At 44.5% G+C, this 17212-nt stretch overlaps 1 protein-coding gene across 1 annotated transcript in view; it reads right to left on the bottom strand.

Moving 5' to 3' along the window:
• Positions 1-4267: 4267 nt before the first annotated feature.
• ITIH6 (inter-alpha-trypsin inhibitor heavy chain family member 6) overlaps positions 4268-17212 on the bottom strand; it is a gene marked incomplete at both ends in the record, with an annotated part of 28866 nt that continues 15921 nt past the window's right edge. The window contains 7 exons of the mRNA XM_081042686.1: positions 4268-4479; positions 5389-5766; positions 6715-6828; positions 7013-7048; positions 8374-8466; positions 9841-11910; positions 12637-12808. Of these exons, the coding sequence (XP_080898812.1) occupies positions 4268-4479; positions 5389-5766; positions 6715-6828; positions 7013-7048; positions 8374-8466; positions 9841-11910; positions 12637-12808 (3075 nt within the window). The remainder of the gene's footprint in view (positions 4480-5388; positions 5767-6714; positions 6829-7012; positions 7049-8373; positions 8467-9840; positions 11911-12636; positions 12809-17212) is intronic.

The following is a 17212-nucleotide window of genomic DNA, read 5'->3' as shown; positions in this document are numbered from 1 at the left end:
CTGTTTACCACAACATTGCATCTGTCAGTGTCTGTGTATCTCAGTGTCTGTATGTCCCAGTGGTTGTATCGGTGTCTATGCACCCTGTTTCCCAGTGCCTAAGCATTCTAGTGACTGTATCCCCTAGTGTCTCTGTACATCCAAGTGTCTGTGTGTCTCAGCAGCTGGGTCCCAGTGTGTATTCACCCAAATGTCTGTGTGTCTCAGTGTTTATGTATCCCAGTGTCTTTGAACTCCAGTGTCTATAAGTTCCAATTTCTGTCTCTACCCAGCTGTGCACCAGTGTCTGAGTGTTGAAATGACTGTGTGCCAGTGTCTGTATATTTCCCAGTATCTGCATATTTCCCAATATCTGTAGATCACAGCTTCCCTGTACTCTAATGCCTGGATGTTCCAACATCTGTTTATGTCCTAATGACTGTATGTTCTCATGTCTGTGTGTCTTGATGTCTGTGTATGTCCCAATATCTGTGTTCACCATGTCTATATGTCCCAGCATTTGTGTATCCTAGTGACCATTTGCATGTTGCATAAATCTCTTAGTTTAAGGGTTTCTGTGTATTTCAGTATCTGTAGCCCAGTGTCTGTAAATTTCAGTGTTTGCTTGTTTCACTGTGAATCAAAGTGTCTGTGAGTGTCAATGTTTTTGTATGTCCTTGTGTCTGTGTGTTCAGTGTCTGTGTCCTATTGTCTGTGTTTCCCAGTATCAGCATATCACCGTATGTCTCTGAGTTTCAGATTTTTGTGCTACAGTCTTTGTACCCCAGTTCCTTTGTGTCTCAGTGGTGTGTGTTCCTGTGTGTGTGTGTGTGTGTGTGTGTGTGTGTCCCAGGTTCTATATATCCCTTTGTCTGTGTATCCCAGTGTCTGCGTGTACCAGTACCTGTATAGCAGTATCTGGTCCCATTGTCTTTGTGTACCAGCATCCCTGTGTGTTCTGACATCTGTTTTAGTGTCCATGTGTATTAAGTGTTTGTATGTGTCAGTGTTTCTGGTTTGTTAGTGGTTTCTACATTTCCTTATGACTGTGTGTATCTTAATATCTGTATGAGCAATTTTTTGGTTATGTTACAGTGTCTATGTATTTTAGTTTCCCAAGGTTCCTGTGTCCCAATATCTCTGTATTCTGGTGTCTGTGATTTCAGTTGTATATTGTGGTCTAGTATCTGCATGTCCTTGGTCCTCTGTAAGTCTGTGAGATTTTGTGTCTGACTTTTTATGCGTCCCTGTGTTGTACATGGATGCTTTTAGTCTCTGTGTGTCAGTGTCTGTATATTCCTATCTCTGGGTATCCCTGAATCTCTGTATTCATCTTCTTCCATGTTTTTGTCTCTGTCTGTCCCTGATTCCTGTGTTTTAGTGCATGTACATCTTTTTCCTTGAATGTACTTGAGTTTTTGCATATCCCGAGCCTCTGTGATCTAGTGTCTGTGTATCTTTGTCTCAGTGTGCCCATGGATTTCTGTATCAGTGTCTGGGCATCCAGTTAGCCTCTGTGTTCAAGTGTTTGTACATGCCTTTTTTCTGTGCATTGCTGAGTTTTTGTGTGTTTCTGATTCTTTACGTGTCCCTGAATCTTTGCATGTTCCTGAGTCTTTATGTGTCCTTGAGTCATTGTGCATCCCGGAGTCTGCATGTCCCTGAATCTTTACATGTCCTTGCATCTTTGCATGTGATTGAATTTCCATGTATCTCTGTGTCTGGGCACCCATGAGCCTCTGTGTTCCAGTATCTGCGTGTTCCTATCCCTGTACATCCTCAAGTCTTTGCATATCCCTGAACCTTGGTGATGCAGTTTAAGAGTATCCCAGAGTGTCTGTATTCCAGTGTCTCGGTGTCTTTCCCTGAGTCTTTGTATTCCAGTGTCTGTGCTCGTGAATCTGCATATGCCTCCTTCCATGTGCCCTTTGTTGGTGAGTCCCGGAGTCTGCATCTCTGGGACTTTGCCCTCCATGTCTGTGATTTTGTCTTTATCCCACTTCTCCATTTATTTTCCCCACTTTTGCCAATGTCTCTGTATTATTGTTTCTTTATGTTGCTGTGGTTGTGCCTTAAGTTGTCCTGTGACTCAGTAACGCTCTCTTTTTCAGTCCCTGATCTTTTCTCTGGGTCCCTATTACTGTGTGCTTGTTTCTATGGGTCTGTCTGGCAGGCTGTCTCTCTGCATCTGTTTCTTTTTCTGTCTTCCTCTGTCCCTGGTTTTGTTTCGACCTCACTCACCACCTCTGTGTCCCTGTCCCTCTGTTTGTGTCTGGTGTCTGGGTCCATGTCTTTTTCTTTTAGAGCCACACTCTCTGTTTCCTTGGGGCTGATTCACTGTCCCTACCCCTTCATTTGTGGCCTTGATTGCCTTTTTGTGTGTCTCCATTTCTGGGTGGCCCCACGTGTATGTTGATTCCGTGTCTTTGCATCCCTGCCTCTCTGGATAGATTCCCTTGTCACTGTGTCCTGCCCATTTGCTTTTGTTCTATGTGTCTGTTTCTATGTGTCTAAGTTTCTTTGTTCCTATCTTGATCCTACTAGATGTGTTCCTGTGTTTCTCTCCCAACGTCTATCCATATGACTGTATTTGTGGATACAAATTTGGGGGTTCACATCCCCATTTCTACTTATTCTAGGATCTCTGTCTCTAAATTCCTCTCTCCCTGTCACTGTGTCTGTGTCTCCATTATATGGGAATCCACTTGCCTGTCCTTGTGTCTTTGGTACCTGGCCTGACCCCTATCTTTTTGCCAGTGTTTGTCACTGCTCACGTGTCTCTATCCCCATGTCTTTGTCACTGGATCTCTAAATATATAAGTCTGTGTTCCTGTCTCACTCTTAATGTGTTCCTCTGCATGTGACTGTGTCCTTGGGTCTTTGTCACCAAGTCTGAGCCTGTGTAACATCTGTTTCTACATATGTGTAGGCCTCTAACCCTGTGTCTCTGTGTTCCCCTCTCACCCCTACCCCATGTCTGCAAGTCAGTATGTCAGTATGTCTTTGTGTTTCTAGTTCTCTGTTCTTGGTGTTTTGGACTATGGTCTTGACTGATGTCTCCTTGGTTACCTCTGTGCCCCTGTGTCTCTATATTCCTCTGTGTGTCTTGACCACTCTGCTCCTGTATCTGAATCTCTGCATATCTATCTCTTAGTTTGCATGTTGTTATGTCTTGGTGTCTTCACAATACTTATTGTGTGCCTGTCCCTGGGTGACCTTGTTTTTGTCACCCTGCCTCTTTGCCTGTGACAGGGACAGATCTCAAAATGTACCTCAAAATGGGAATACAGAAGCCCAGCAAGCGAACATCTGTTTCTCTGGGTTTATGTCCCAAATGCTATCCTTGCCACCCTCTTTGTATGCCTATGTGTCCCTACATGCATTCTCTTCTACATGCATTCTGTTTTTAGGTCCCTGTGCCTTGTGTTTCTGAATGTCTCTATCACACTATTTCTTCATCCATGTCTGTGTTCTTGTTGCTGTCTTTCTGTGTGTGATCCTGTGTCTTTGGTTGTACGTATATGTGTATGTCTACTGCTGTGTCATAGGTTCCTTTTTTATTCATTCATTTAGCAAATATTTACTAAGCACCTATTATGTGCCAAGCACTGGGGATACATAGATAATTCAGAAAAATTCCTTGCCCTCAAAGAGCTCACAGTCTGTCAGGGATCCAGACAAGTAAACAGATAATTACTAGTATGATAAATGCTGTGAGCTTGGATGGAGTGGGGTGGGCTATGAGGACACAGAAGGGAACTGAACTCAATCTAGGGAGAAGGATCAGGGAAGGCCTTCTAGAGGAGATGACAACTAAGACTTGAAGGATGGGTAAAATTTACCTACATGAAGCTAAACAAGGGAGTCATGCAGAAGGAAAAGCACCTGCAAAGGCCCAGCAGTGGGAGACAGTATAGCTTGTTAGGAGAACTCCAAGAGCCTTAAATACGCGATGGGAGCCAGAGAAGGTTGTGAGCAGGACTGGTGACTCAGTTTTTGGTTTTAAGAAAGTCACCTCTAAACTGGTGTGGAATATGGATTGAAGAGAGTAGAGACTGAAAATAGGAAGGACTGTGAGGAGGTAGGAGTCCCTAAGTCTCTAGGCCTCTAGGTCTGCATGTCTATGTATGTTTGTCTGTCCTTGTATATGTGTCACTTTGTGCATGTGGGAGTGTGTTTTTCCCTGTGTGTGTCTTCATGTTTCTAGGTCTTTGTTCCTGGCTCACCCCATGCCCTGGCTTCGGAGTCTCCTAAACTCAGGTCTCCAGGCTCTGGGGTTCAGGTGCCATCACAGGACATAGGCAAGGTAGGGGTGGCCCAGCAGCTGCTGTACATGAGAACGTTTCACTAGCCAGCAGGAAGCCCAGCGGGGCAGCAGCCTTGGCGAGTACTTCAGCAGCTTCTTGCCTAGAACCACAGGCACATCTGGGCCTTTTTGCCTCCGTAAGCATGGCCCCGTAGACCCTGCCACCAGTCGGATGTCTGCGTACTGGAACTGCCCTGAGGGAGAAAGATGCAGCACCAGTCAGGGCAGTGGTGAGCTCCCCACTGAGAGCTCTGAGAGGAGCCTAAATTGGGAAATCTAGAAATAGAAGTGAGAGGGATGAGGGGCAGCTAAGGTCTGGAGAAGGGAAGAGGCTGGGCATTGTGGGAAATGTGGAAGAGCCAGATGGCACAGGAGTGTAGCAAGGAAGTAGGGAGCCAAGGTGGATGAGATGGCAAGAGAAGGGGGAAAGTCAGGTTTGAAGGCAATGACAGGGAACATTGGTGGGAAGGGCAGGAGAGGAGTGGGGTGGCCCAGAGGAAGTACAAATATCTGTCCAACCCACCATCATTGTCATCACTTGTGTAGACCTCTGTCTCAGGTTTTGCCAGTGTCTCCTGACGTACCATCTGACTTTCTGTAATGCCCATTCACAGAAACCTCCAGAAGGATCTTTGTTATACCCAGATCTAACTGTGTCTTTCCCCTGCTTATAACCTTTTATGGCTCCCCAGTGTCTTCAAGATAAAGCCAAATTCTTCGTCCTGGAATTCAACTTTGACCACTCCAGCTCCATCTCCTCTAACCTCTATTCCTTTACCACTTTTGGTCAGACTTTCAGACTGTGAGTTTCTCTTCTCCAGGAGATCTTTCTTGCGCTCCCAAGCTGGGCGAGGTACCCCACCCTGGGTACCTCCAGTGCCCTGGTCTGCTTTCTATCCAGCACTAATAACTCCTGTGGTCACTATTCATTTCTGGGTCTGTCTTCTCCCTAGACTAGGAGCATCCCAAGGGCAGAGCTTGGCTGTGATTCCTCTTTGTGGTTTTGGGTGACAGGGTGCTGGGGGCTCACTGGCCTTTCACCCTGGCAGGGTGTCTCTTTGGACTGGTGCTCCCTGGCCCCTCTTAGCCTCAGCAGAACTTACCCAGCAGGCCACGGGCCATGGGGCTGAGGCCTGAGCCATTGACCACATAGAATCCCAGGTGGGGTAGTTGCAGGGTGCTGGGGTGCCTGTAGCAGTGCCGGAGTACTAGAAACTCGAGGTGGGGCCCAAGGTGGAGGGTGAGGCGGGCTGTAGGAGCCATATGGAGCTCCAGCTGAGACCTCCTTAGCAGAGCAGGCTGGTCCCAGGACAGAAGCAAGGTACCCTCGCCTCGTACAGATATGGAAGTGCGGGTGATGTTGATTGTGTAGGCCTGGGGTTTGTCTGTAGTGACTGTGATGAACTGGAAGTAGGTGCGGATCTGGTCCTCATGGCCTGGCCTTGGTGGTGCCCCAAGCAGCTGTCCACGCACATGCAGCCCTGGAGGGAGGAGAGTGTGTGCCTGGAGCATAGGCTTCACATGGTCATTTACATAGTCACTCACAGCACAGAAAGGGGTGAGGGCTCAGGGCCCAGGGTGCAGATTTGTGGTTAGAGAGCGAGTTTCTGGGGAAAGTGTTTCTGCCACAGCCCATCTAGCTGCCCCTTCTTATGCAGTGTGTAGGCATATATGTATGTGTGTGCATACTCACCCCAGTGGGGGTGTTTGCATGTGTTTGCCTCTGAGTGTGTAAATGTGTGTGTTGGCTATGTTCACATGAGCATCTCTGAGCCTATCAGTGTATCTGCATATTTACAGAAGATGCTGTGTTGGAGTGTGTATTTTTTTGGTTGTATGTTTCTGTGTATCTCTGGATATGTTGTGTTATACGTCTTGGTTGAATAGTTTATGTCGTATGTGTCTGGTGGTATGTTGGCAGATACTGATGTGTATCGGGGGTGTCATGGTGGGTATTGTGTGCACTGGTGTGTTTCGTATGTTTAGAATAGCAGAATATATGTGCCTGCGTGTGTGTTGAATTCCTGGGTATTGGGATGAATCTGGAGTATTAGTGCATGTATGTCTGACTGTGTTGATGTATGTGCCATTGTGTATATCAGGGCACGTATTGTGTGTCACTGTGTATCTGGATGCATATTTGTACGTCACTTTGTGTGGGTGTGGACAGTATCAAAATGTGTGTGTCTGGGTATATATTTGTGTGAGTTTACTGTATGTCTAGGTGTGTGTGTGTGTGTGTGTGTGTGTATCTGTGAGTGTCTTGGTGTTTGAGTATATTCATGTGTGTTTCATTTGTCTAGGTGTTTACTTGTATATTAGTGATGTGCACTGTTGTGTGTTTGTATTAGTCCATAAATGTCTGGGGGTGCTGACATGAGTATATCTGGCTGTGGTGTTATATGAGGTGGAGTTCTTGGGGCTCTCACCTGCCTTTGGGTCATCTATGAGCTGTAGCAGGTCCCCTGGGCGCCCATCCAGTGTGAAGCAGATTCTCTCTTCTGAGCGTGGGATGCGGACCACAAAGTGGGGGTCCCCATCTACTGCAAGGCAGGAGATGAAATTCTGAAGTTATGGCCCTAGAACAAATGGGAGGAGAGGAGAGGGCAGGCGAGAGGAGAGGAAGGTAGGAAGCCATGTCTGTTTCCCCACAGAGAGAGCCCAGCCCTAGTCCCAGTGCACAAGCTGTCCTATACTCAAACGGTACAGTGAGAGTGGCTGGCTTACCTGAGGATGAGAAGGTGAAGATGCTTGGCAACATGCCTGCAAAGGAGAGGGGACTGTGTTGGTTAGGGGACTGATCTATCACATTCCCAGGACTCTGGGACACCCTGGCTTCTGAGTCACCTCCTCCCAGATAAGGGCCAAATTTCTGAGCTCAGCATTTAAGTCTTTTCTGGAATTCAGCCCCTGCCTAGCTCTCTAGTCTTCCCTTTATGCTTCAGCCCAACGGAACTGACTTTGAGTGCCCAGCCTTCTCTTGCTAGTGGCCCTTTGCTTCTGTTTCCCCGCTACCTGGAATGTTTTCCTTTTCCTTATCTACCAAGGATCAATTTCTAGTTACCCTTCAAGGCCAACTCAAATTATATTTTCTCATACTCTCTGCCTGCTGTAAATAGAATTCTAAGATGGCCCCCAAGATCCCCCGGTGTACACACCCTGTAAAATCTCCAAGACTGTGATAGGAGGAGATATCACTCCCATAAATAGGTTATGTTATGTGGTGCAGTTGACCTTAAAATAGGAATATTATCCAGTTGGGCCTGAGCTAATCACACAAGTCCTTTAAATCTGGGTCAGAGAAGTCAGAGAAATTTGAAGTGTGAGAAAGATTTGACATGAGGGAGATTCTCCATAGCTGTCCTTGAACATGGAAGGGGCCATGTGGCAAGGAATACAGAAGACCTCTGGGGCCTGAAAGTGGCCCAGGTGGTCTCTAGAAGTGGAGAATGACTGCCATCCAACAGCCAGCAAGCAGAAAGGGATCTCAGTCCTACAAACTCAAAGAACTGACATTTGCCAATAAGCTGAAAGAGGACGAGAATGGAAGAGGACGAGAACTCAGTCTGACAGACACCTTGATTCCAGTCTTGTGAGACCCTAAGCAGAGAATCCAACTAACATGTGTCCAGACTTCTGACCTACAGAACCATGAGATAGATAATTAATAGGTGTTGCTTTAAGCTACTAAGTTTTGTGGTAATTTCCGTGTTTCCCCGAAAATAAGACAGCTAGACAATCAGCTCTCGTCTTTTGGAGCAAAAAGCAATATAAGACCTGGTATTATATTATATTATATTATATTATATTATATTATATTATATTATATTATACTATGCTATATTAAAGACCCAGTCTTATATTATAGTAAAATAAGACCGGGCCTTATATTCGTTTTTGCTCCCAAAGATGCATTAAAACTGATTATCCGGCTTGGTCTTATTTTTGGGGAAATACGGTTGTTATTCAGTAATGGAAAATTAACACATTGTCTGGTCTCTCCTTTAGGCTCACACAATACCTGTGAGAATTCTAATTAAATGGAAATGAAACCTTAGGGGTCTTAGTCAGGGGAGCTCCTTGTTCACCTTTTACTAGCTCCACAGAACTTCCCTGAGAGTCCATGCTGCCTCCAGCTCCTCCCAGGGTCTCTTCAGAATTGCCTTCCCAATGTGGATTTCCTGCCAAGCACAAAAGAAATTAGAGAAAGATTTCACACTCCCAGGGAAAAGATGCCCTGGGCCAACCAAAGGGCGTACCTTCCTTATGACCAGGAGAGTCCCCATTGGAGACCCAATCTGACCTGCATATTGCCAAGACTGGGACCTTATGCTCTCCACAGCATCTTAGTATTTCAAGCTTAGTTATATTAAAAATTCTTCCTCATCCTCATAGCATTCATTCATTTATTCAGGCACTGTTTAGGCATCAGGGATATAGTGGTGAAAAAGGCAATCATGATTTTTGACCTGATGAAGCTCATATTTTAGTCTGAGAGGCAGACATGAATGAAATCTTAACTACCAAAGATGATAAATGCTATAAGAAAAAATAACAGAGTGATTGAGGGAGTTACAGATACTTGATGTAGTCTGGGGTTGTGGGGGTGGATGGGAAGGACATCTGGACTGAGATCTAAGTCATGAGCTAGAGTATGAGTGGCAATGGAAGAGATGAGGGTACCGGGAAAGTGACAGGGCAAGGCAGGTCAGATAGGCTACCAAGCAGGGTAACAGCTTGAAAGCAGTCCCTGGGTGGAGGCAGGAGTGGGGGCAGGGCCCATTGGTGGACCAGAGAGACCAGTGGGGCTAGAGTTCAGAGAGTGAGTGGGAGATGGTGAGATCAGAGAGGTATGGGATAGAAGCAGATCATGAAGGGCCTTGTAGACCATAAAGAGGACTTTGGACTTCATTCTAAGTGTAAAGGAAGGAAAACCCTTAGGGAGTTAAGTAGGGAAGGGACATGAAGTAATCTATGTTTTTAAAAGATCCCTTTAGTTGCTGGAGGAGAATGGCCAAGAGATTCTCTCAAGAGAGGAAGCAGGGAGATCAGTGAGGAGGCAGGGACAGTTTTCTAGGTGAGACAAAAGGTAGTCTGATCTGTGATAGTGACAGTTGGGTTGGTGAGAAGTGGGTGCATTTGGCAAATATGTTAGAGGCAACATTGTCAGGAATTGAACATGGAAGGGATATTGGGGGGGGTGGTGAGGGAGAGGGGCATGTTGAGGATATCATACCAAAATTTGTATCCCTGTGATTTACCGCCACCCTCAACTGGTTCTAATCCTGCCCTATAATGTCACCCAGGAAATGTCACTCCTCTCAGGGAGGCAGAATAGTGGAATGGTGAAGCACATTCAGTCTGGGACTGGATTATACAGGTTCAACTTTCTCACTAGCTGTGTGACATGGAGCAAATTACTTCACTTCTCTTTGTGCTTCAGTTTCCTCATGTGCAAAATGCACATATTGCATAAGCCTTATACACTCCCGGTTTCTGATGCTGTCTATTTATACTTCCCCCTCGTGTCTTTACCTCTTGTCCATGGCACTCACCATCTTCATCAGGAGTGAGGAAGGTATAGAAAGCCGGTGGGTTCAAGGACTCCACAAACTTGGACTCCACCATTGACTCAGACAGAAGCTCTAGCTCCTCAGGGAGAAGGAGCAGGCTGACTGTCTCAGGGAGGGTGCTAGAAGGCAGCAAGACTGGCAGGTTTGAGGGGCTTCCTTCTGGCATAGGCTTAGAGCTATTGGGTAGACCCATTCTTGGGACTGCTGACACGGATGGTCCCAGAATTTGCCTGGTTCTTTGGGGCCCTGGCAGCAGGTCATGCTGATGCTGGAGCTTTCCAGGGGACAACAGAGAGGCCAGGGTGGGATTAAAGGGAGTAGGGGGTGGTTCTCCAAGGACAGAGGTGGTCATGTTACTTCTGGGAGTTGTGGGATTTGAGATTGTGCTTGGGAATGTGCTTAGGCTCTGAGGAGGTGGGGGCCTAGGTTTGGCAGGTCTGGAGGGTAATGGAGTATTGCGTTTATTGGGGGTTGGAGTCCTAGGTTTGGAAACTGATAAACTTGAGGAAGTTTGGTGAGGTGGAACACTAGGTTTAAGAGGTGGTGGGACTTTAAGGGTCTTGGGTAAGAGGATCCCAGGTCTAGGAGGTGATAGGTTATTTGGGGTCTTGGGAACAGGAACCCTTGGTCTGTTGTGTGGTGGGTATTTGGGGATCTGAAGTGTGGAGACTCCAGGCCTGGGCCACGGCAGATTTTTGGGTGACTGTGATGTGAATACCCCAGGTTGGGCGTTTGATGGGGAACCAAGTTTAGGTTGTGATGATGGAGCACCAGATTTGGAATGCAGTGGAGTGGCATGTTTCATAGTGCCAGCTTTGGGCTGGGATGGGGTGCCAAGTTTCAGAGGTGGGACTTGTAAGTTGGAATTCATGGGCAATAGGGTACCAGGATTCTGGTGTGATATAGTGCTGGACTTCAGAAGTAATAGGGTACTGGAATTTGAGGGCACAAAGGCAGCAGATTTTGTCCTGAGAGTTGGCGGAGCCAAGGTGCCAGAATCATGTTGTGCTGGAATTTTGGGCCTTGGGTGTACTAAGGTGGATAGGGTACTAGGGCTCTGACCCAGTGGTTCCAATTCCTTGGAACTGGTCATCTTCTTTGTAGCAGGAGAAGTTGAGGATAAGTAGAACTTTGGTTTCACAAGCCTTGATTTGGGAGAGACCTTGGACACAAAGGCTGGCTGGGCTGTGCCTGCCCCTGGGCCATGCCTGTTGGTGGCTGAGGGCGTGATGGTGCCTGGTCCAGTTGTGGAAGAAGTCTGTCTCCTGGCCTCTTCACTGGCCTCCTTGGGCTGCACCATGACCAGTGAAGTCAGAGGTGTAACAAAGTTGTATTCAAGAGACAGGTTGAGGATTTTGGCAGCTAACAGGTGGCGAGTGGTGGTGTCACGGGCTCGGAAGCGTGCCTCCAGCAGTTCTCCAATGGTGACATAGGCCCAGAGGCGGCGTATGAAGTGGGCTACACTGGGGGCTTGTTCACCTGGGCAACCAAAGGCCTTCTGGCTGCTATTGATGGCCACCTCACTGTGGTGGGCCACAAGTAGCTGATCTTTGGGGCCACGGGCTGCCAGGTGGATGCCCAGTTCCTGTTCACCTGGCTGCACCAGGCCTGCCACCACCAGCTCTGAGCCACCAAAGTAGTTGGGGAAAAGGGCCCAAGGGGAGGCCCCAACCAAACCACCCAGGTAGTCCAGACGCACGTCTGCCAGCACAGGCATGGAAATCTCTTCATAGAGGCCCTCTAGCTGTAGGGCTGCATCGGTGTCCTCGTATATGCGCCGGGCTGCTCCCCGGTTCTCCAGGGACAGGCAACGTAGCAGTGGGAAGTCAGCATCATCCCCAAAGGCCAAACTGAAAAGGGACACCCTGTTGCCCAGCGCCTGACGGACGTTGGATAGGATCACACTGGGGGTTGTCACACCGGCTGTGGGCTCCCCATCTGTCAGGAAGATGATGAGAGGGATCCTCCACACACTGGAGCCCCTCTCAGGCTCCTGGTTGCTATGGTTCAGCACTGAAGCAGCTGCCAGCAGAGCTGCATTGATGTCGGTCCCTAATTGGGGAGCAGACTGTGAGACCATCTTTTCTAGTTACTTCTACCCCCATTGCAGACACACTGGATGCCTCACCAACCTCCCAGGCTCAGTCATATCTCCTCATCTTTGCTTAGACTGTTTCTGCTGCTTATTCTTCCCAAGTCCCCCACCCTCACACAGGCTCTCTGAGATCTGAGAGTGAGGCCCATATGTCCTTGGCTTTTATAACTCCCTGGATCAGACTGTGCTTTGCCTGTTCCCTTGGGGGATGTCTCATTCACTAGTCAAATTGGCAGCGCCCCAGTGATAGCACTCCCACCTCCATGCTACAGGGAAAGAAAGGGCTGAGTTGATAGGAGGTGGTGGTGGTGATGGTGGGAAGACTTTAGTAATTGAGAGAAGATTGATCAAAAGCCAGAATCAGGGCAGCAACTTGCTCAAATGCTTGGAAATGAATATCTAGATTATTGATTTTAAAAAGCCTTACCAAATTCTTCTACATATGTAGTTTAAAGAGGAGGAAACTCTGGTCTAAAAAGGAATGTGTCCTAAAATACATGGAGAATCAGCTGTGCTCTTTCCACCAGGAAAAGGGACATGAAAGGCACGTATTTGTGTAAAATGTAATGGTGATATTCCAGGCATTGTGTGAGATGAAGTGGGTGGGGGAATGAAGGAAGCCTTTCGAGAATTTCCCATATCACCTCAGCCTGCCCATCTGTGTAGGTAGCTCTAACACTTACAACCATCAGCTTCCAGGTGTCCCAGATAGTCCTTGGCACTGTGGATGTTCTGGGTGGTGGCCTGGATGGAGCCTCCAGCTTTCCAGACACTAACTGTGTCAGAAAAGGAGATGATGTTGAAGTAGTCATTGGCCTGCAGGTCACCAAGGATCACATCCATAGCTTTTTTAGTCTGTGGGATATGGATAAAGTAAAGGAGATGGATCAAGACTTGAGGTCTTGCTCAAGACTGAAACGCTCTTTCTATACAAGGTATTAAGGTCTAAGTGTGGTACGGTTTTAAGACTCTCTGACTCCAGCACTCTGTCAGTCTAGGATTCTCAGGTCAAAATGCTCTGTAGGCTCTATGGCCCAAAACCCAGACCAGCACTGCCCAATGATAGCTTCTAGCTACATGGAGCTATTTAAACGTAAATGTAAGTTAGTTAAAATCAAAGAATTTTTTTTCTTTATTTGTAGTAGCCACATTTCAAGTGTTCAATAACCATATGTGGCCAGTGGCTACTATATTGGAAACCTCAGAATTTTAGAGCATTTCCATTATCAAGTTCTGTTGGACAGTGGTGGTCTGGAAGATTCAAGCTCTATGCTTTCAGAGTGCTAGGATTCATATGTTCTATGGTTCTTGGACCCCATGACTCAGGATTCAATGATTCCAGGACCCTAAAATTTAAGAGCTTTATGATTCCAGGTCTTTATGCCTATCTTTCAATGACTTTGCATGCTTTAGTTCTGTTCCATCTATTCTGTTACTCTACCTCACCATCTGTTTCTTCCAGGCTGGTCTTTTCACCAGCCCCCAGATAACCCAGATTCCATTTTGTCTCCACAACTGTGCTCTTGTTTTGTCCTTTAGATAGCAGATCTTCTCACTTCTCCTTTATTTATTCATGTCTTCACTGCTCCTTCAGTTGCTCCTTCTCTGGGAAGTCCTTCTTTTATTGCCTATTCTGAGCCATGCCCTTCTCACCCAGACATTCCCTGTCTCAGACTTTTCACCAACTGTCTTATGTAAAGTATTTTCATTCTCCATCCAGATATTGAGCCCTCTTTGAACAGGGCTTAGAACGCTTCTTCTTCTTGGCTCCCTTCTCTATGATAGTATTTAGCATAGGGCTAGGCACATAGGAGTTTCAGGTATGTAGGTTCTAGTATTAGGGACCATTTATAAGACACTTGCTATGTTCCAGGCACTGTACTAAATACTTTAGATGCATCAACTCATTTAATCCTCACAGCAACACAATGAGGAAGATGCTAATATTATCCCCCATTTACAGGTGATGACACTGAGGCCCAGAGGGGTGGAATGACTTGCTCAAGGTCACACAGCTAATCATTGATGGACCAGGGACTCAAATCTATATTTTGGAGGTATTAAATCCAGTGACTTTAAGCATAATATTATACCTTCTACCGTTTATATCGTTATAGGTTCCAGAAACCCCAGGAAGGACACTCGTGGCCCACATTTTTCTACATCTTGAACTGATAGAAGATGACTTGAATGCTTCTAAGTGGACCAGAGTCCTTCCTGCCATAGAATGAACTCAGGGGAGAGGTCACACACTCTGGGATAGGGAGTGAGCACCATATTCTTGTTTCTATTGAGAGGGCTAAGACATAGAGGATGGCCTTTTCTGAGATCCTTGTTAACCAGGGACAGATTATGTTTTTAGAAGTATGTTGTTTAATCTATTATTTTGAGATTTTTTCCACTATCTTTCTGTTATTTATTTCTAGTTTAATTTCATTTGGTTTGCGAGCATACTTTGTATGATTTATATTCTTTTAAATTTGTTAAGGTGTGTTTAATGGCTCACAATATACATAGTCTGTTTTGGCAAATGTTCCATGTAAACTTGAGAGGAATGTGTATTATGCTATCATTGGATGAAGTATTGTGTAGATGCCAATTAGATCCAGTTAACGGATGGTGCTGTTCAGTTCAACTATGTCCTTAATGATTTTCTGCCTGCTGGATCTGTCCATTTCTGATAGAGAGGAGTTTGTCTCTATTATACTGGATTCATCTATTTCTCCTTGATGTTAGATCAGTTTTTGCCTCATGTATTTTGACGCTCTATTATTAGGTGCATACATATTAAGGATTGCTATGTTTGCTTGGAGAATTGACTCTTTTATTATTATACAATGCACCTCTTTATCCGTGATAATTCACTTGCTCTGAAGTCTATTTTGTTTGAAATTAAAGAAAGCTGCTCCAGCTTTCTTTTGATTATTGTTGGCATGGTACATCTTTTTTCCATTCTATTACTTAAAAAAAAATTTTTTTGTATTAGTTTCAGGTGTACAAAGCTACGTAATGGTTAGACATTTATACCCCTCACAAAGTAATAATCCCCCCCAGTCTACTACCCCTCTGACATCGTATATAGCTGTTACAATACTATTGACTATATTCCCTATGCTGTACTGTACATCCCATGACTATATTACTTTAATTTATCTGTGTCTTTGTATTTAAAAATGGATTTCTTGTATATAATATATAGTTGGGTCTTTTTTGTTTGTTTTTAAATCAACACTGACAGTCTCTGTCTTTGCATTTGTGTATTTAGGCCATTTATGGTTAAAGTGATTACTTATATAGATTAATATTTGCCATATTTGAATTGTTTTCTATTCATTGCCCTTGTTCTCTTTTTTTGTCTTCCACTCTTTTTCTGCCTTCACTGCTTTCAATTGAGTGTTTTACATGATCCTGTTTTCTCTTATCTCTTAGCATATCTATTTTAAAATATTTAAAAATTTTTTCTTAGTTGTTGTCCTAGAGTTTACAATATGCCTTTACAACTAACACAAGTTCACTTTCAAGTCACACTATGCAACTTCATGTGTAGTGCAAGTACAGCCAGTCCCTGACTTACGATGGTTGACTTAAGATTTTTTGACTTTATGATGGTGCAAAAACAATATTCATTCAGTAGAAACCATACTTTGAATTTTGATCTTTTCCTGGACTAGTGATATGAGGACCAATAGTTTCTCACGATGCTAGGCAGTGGCAGTGAGCTGCAGCTCCCACTCAGCTACGCAACCATGAGGGTGAAAACAGATACTCCACAGTGTACTGTGTTGCCAGCGTTTTTTTTGGATATTGTGTTTTGTAATTTCACATCCCATTATGTCACAAGACATCCATCTATGTCTACTGTTTCTGGTGAGAAGAAGATGAGGAAGTCAATTACTCTTGAAATGAAACTCAAGATAATTGCCCAACTGTAGGCTAATGTAAGTGTTCTGAGCATGTTTATGGTAGGCTAGGTTAAGCTATAATGTTTGGCACATCAGGTATATTAAATGCATTTTTGACTTATGATATTTTAAATTATGTTGGGTTTACCAGGTACATAACTCCATCGTAAGTCAAGGAGCATCTGCACCTTGTAAGAGTATTCCCAATTCTTCTCTTCTGTCCCTTATGCCATTGCTGTCATTAATTTCACTTATCAATAAGCTGATTCACTGAATACATTGTCGCTATTATTATTTTGAACCAACTGTTATCTGTTAGATCAATTAATTTAAAAATATTTTATTTTACCTTCATTTATTCCTTCTCCAACACTCTTCCTTTGTTTATGTAGATTCAAGTATCTGAGCTATACCATTTTCCTTCTCTCTGAAGAACTTCTAACATTTACCTGTGAGAGGCATGTCTACTGGAGATAATTCCCTCAATTTTTCTTTGGCTAATAGGTCTTTATTTCTCTTTCACTTTGGAAGGACAATGTTGCTGTATACAGAATTATAGGCTAGTGCTTTTTTTCTTTCAACACTTTAAATATTTCATTCCACTCTTTTTGCTTGCATCGTTTCTCAAGAGCAGTGGGATGTAATTCTTATCCTTGTTCCTCTATAAGTAAAGTGTTATTTTCTACGGGCTTTCTTTTTTTCCAGGGTGTTCTTTCTTGTCTTTGATTTTTTGCAGTTTGAATAAAATGTGCCTGTGGATTATTTGGTATTTCTCCTGCTTAATGTTCTCAGAGCTTCCTGATCCTATGGTTTGGTGGCTGTCATTTATTTTGGAAAATTTGTATCTATTATTCCTTCAAATATTTCTTCTGTTACTTTCTGTCTTTCTTTTTCTGGTATTCCTATTACACATACATTACACTTTTGTAATAGTACACAGTTCTTGGATGTTCTGTTTTGTTTTGTTTTGTTTTTTCATTCTTTCCTTTTCAGGTTGGGAAGTTTCTATTGACATATCTTCAAGCTCATTGATTCCATGTTCAGTCTCCTAATGAGCCCATCAAAAGCATTTTTCATTCCTATCACAGTGTTTTATATTTATAGTATTTATTTATCATTTTCTGAGGGCATCCATCTCTGCTTACATTACCCATCTATTCTTGCATGTTGTCCACTTTCCCTATTAGAACCCTTAGCATATTAATCAGTTATTTAAAATTCCCACTCTGATTATTCTAACGTATCAGTCTGGTTCTGATGCTTGATTTACATCTTCAGACTGTGTTTTTACTTTTATCATACCTTGTAAGTTTTTGTTGAAAGCCAGACCGGATGTATCAGGTAAAAGGAACTAAGG

Source organism: Rhinolophus hipposideros, assembly GCF_964194185.1.
Source record: "Rhinolophus hipposideros genome assembly, chromosome: X".
NCBI classification, from domain to species: Eukaryota; Metazoa; Chordata; class Mammalia; order Chiroptera; family Rhinolophidae; genus Rhinolophus; species Rhinolophus hipposideros.
The sequence above is the reverse complement of the archived record's forward strand: the minus strand, read 5'-3'. Positions and strand labels throughout refer to the sequence as shown.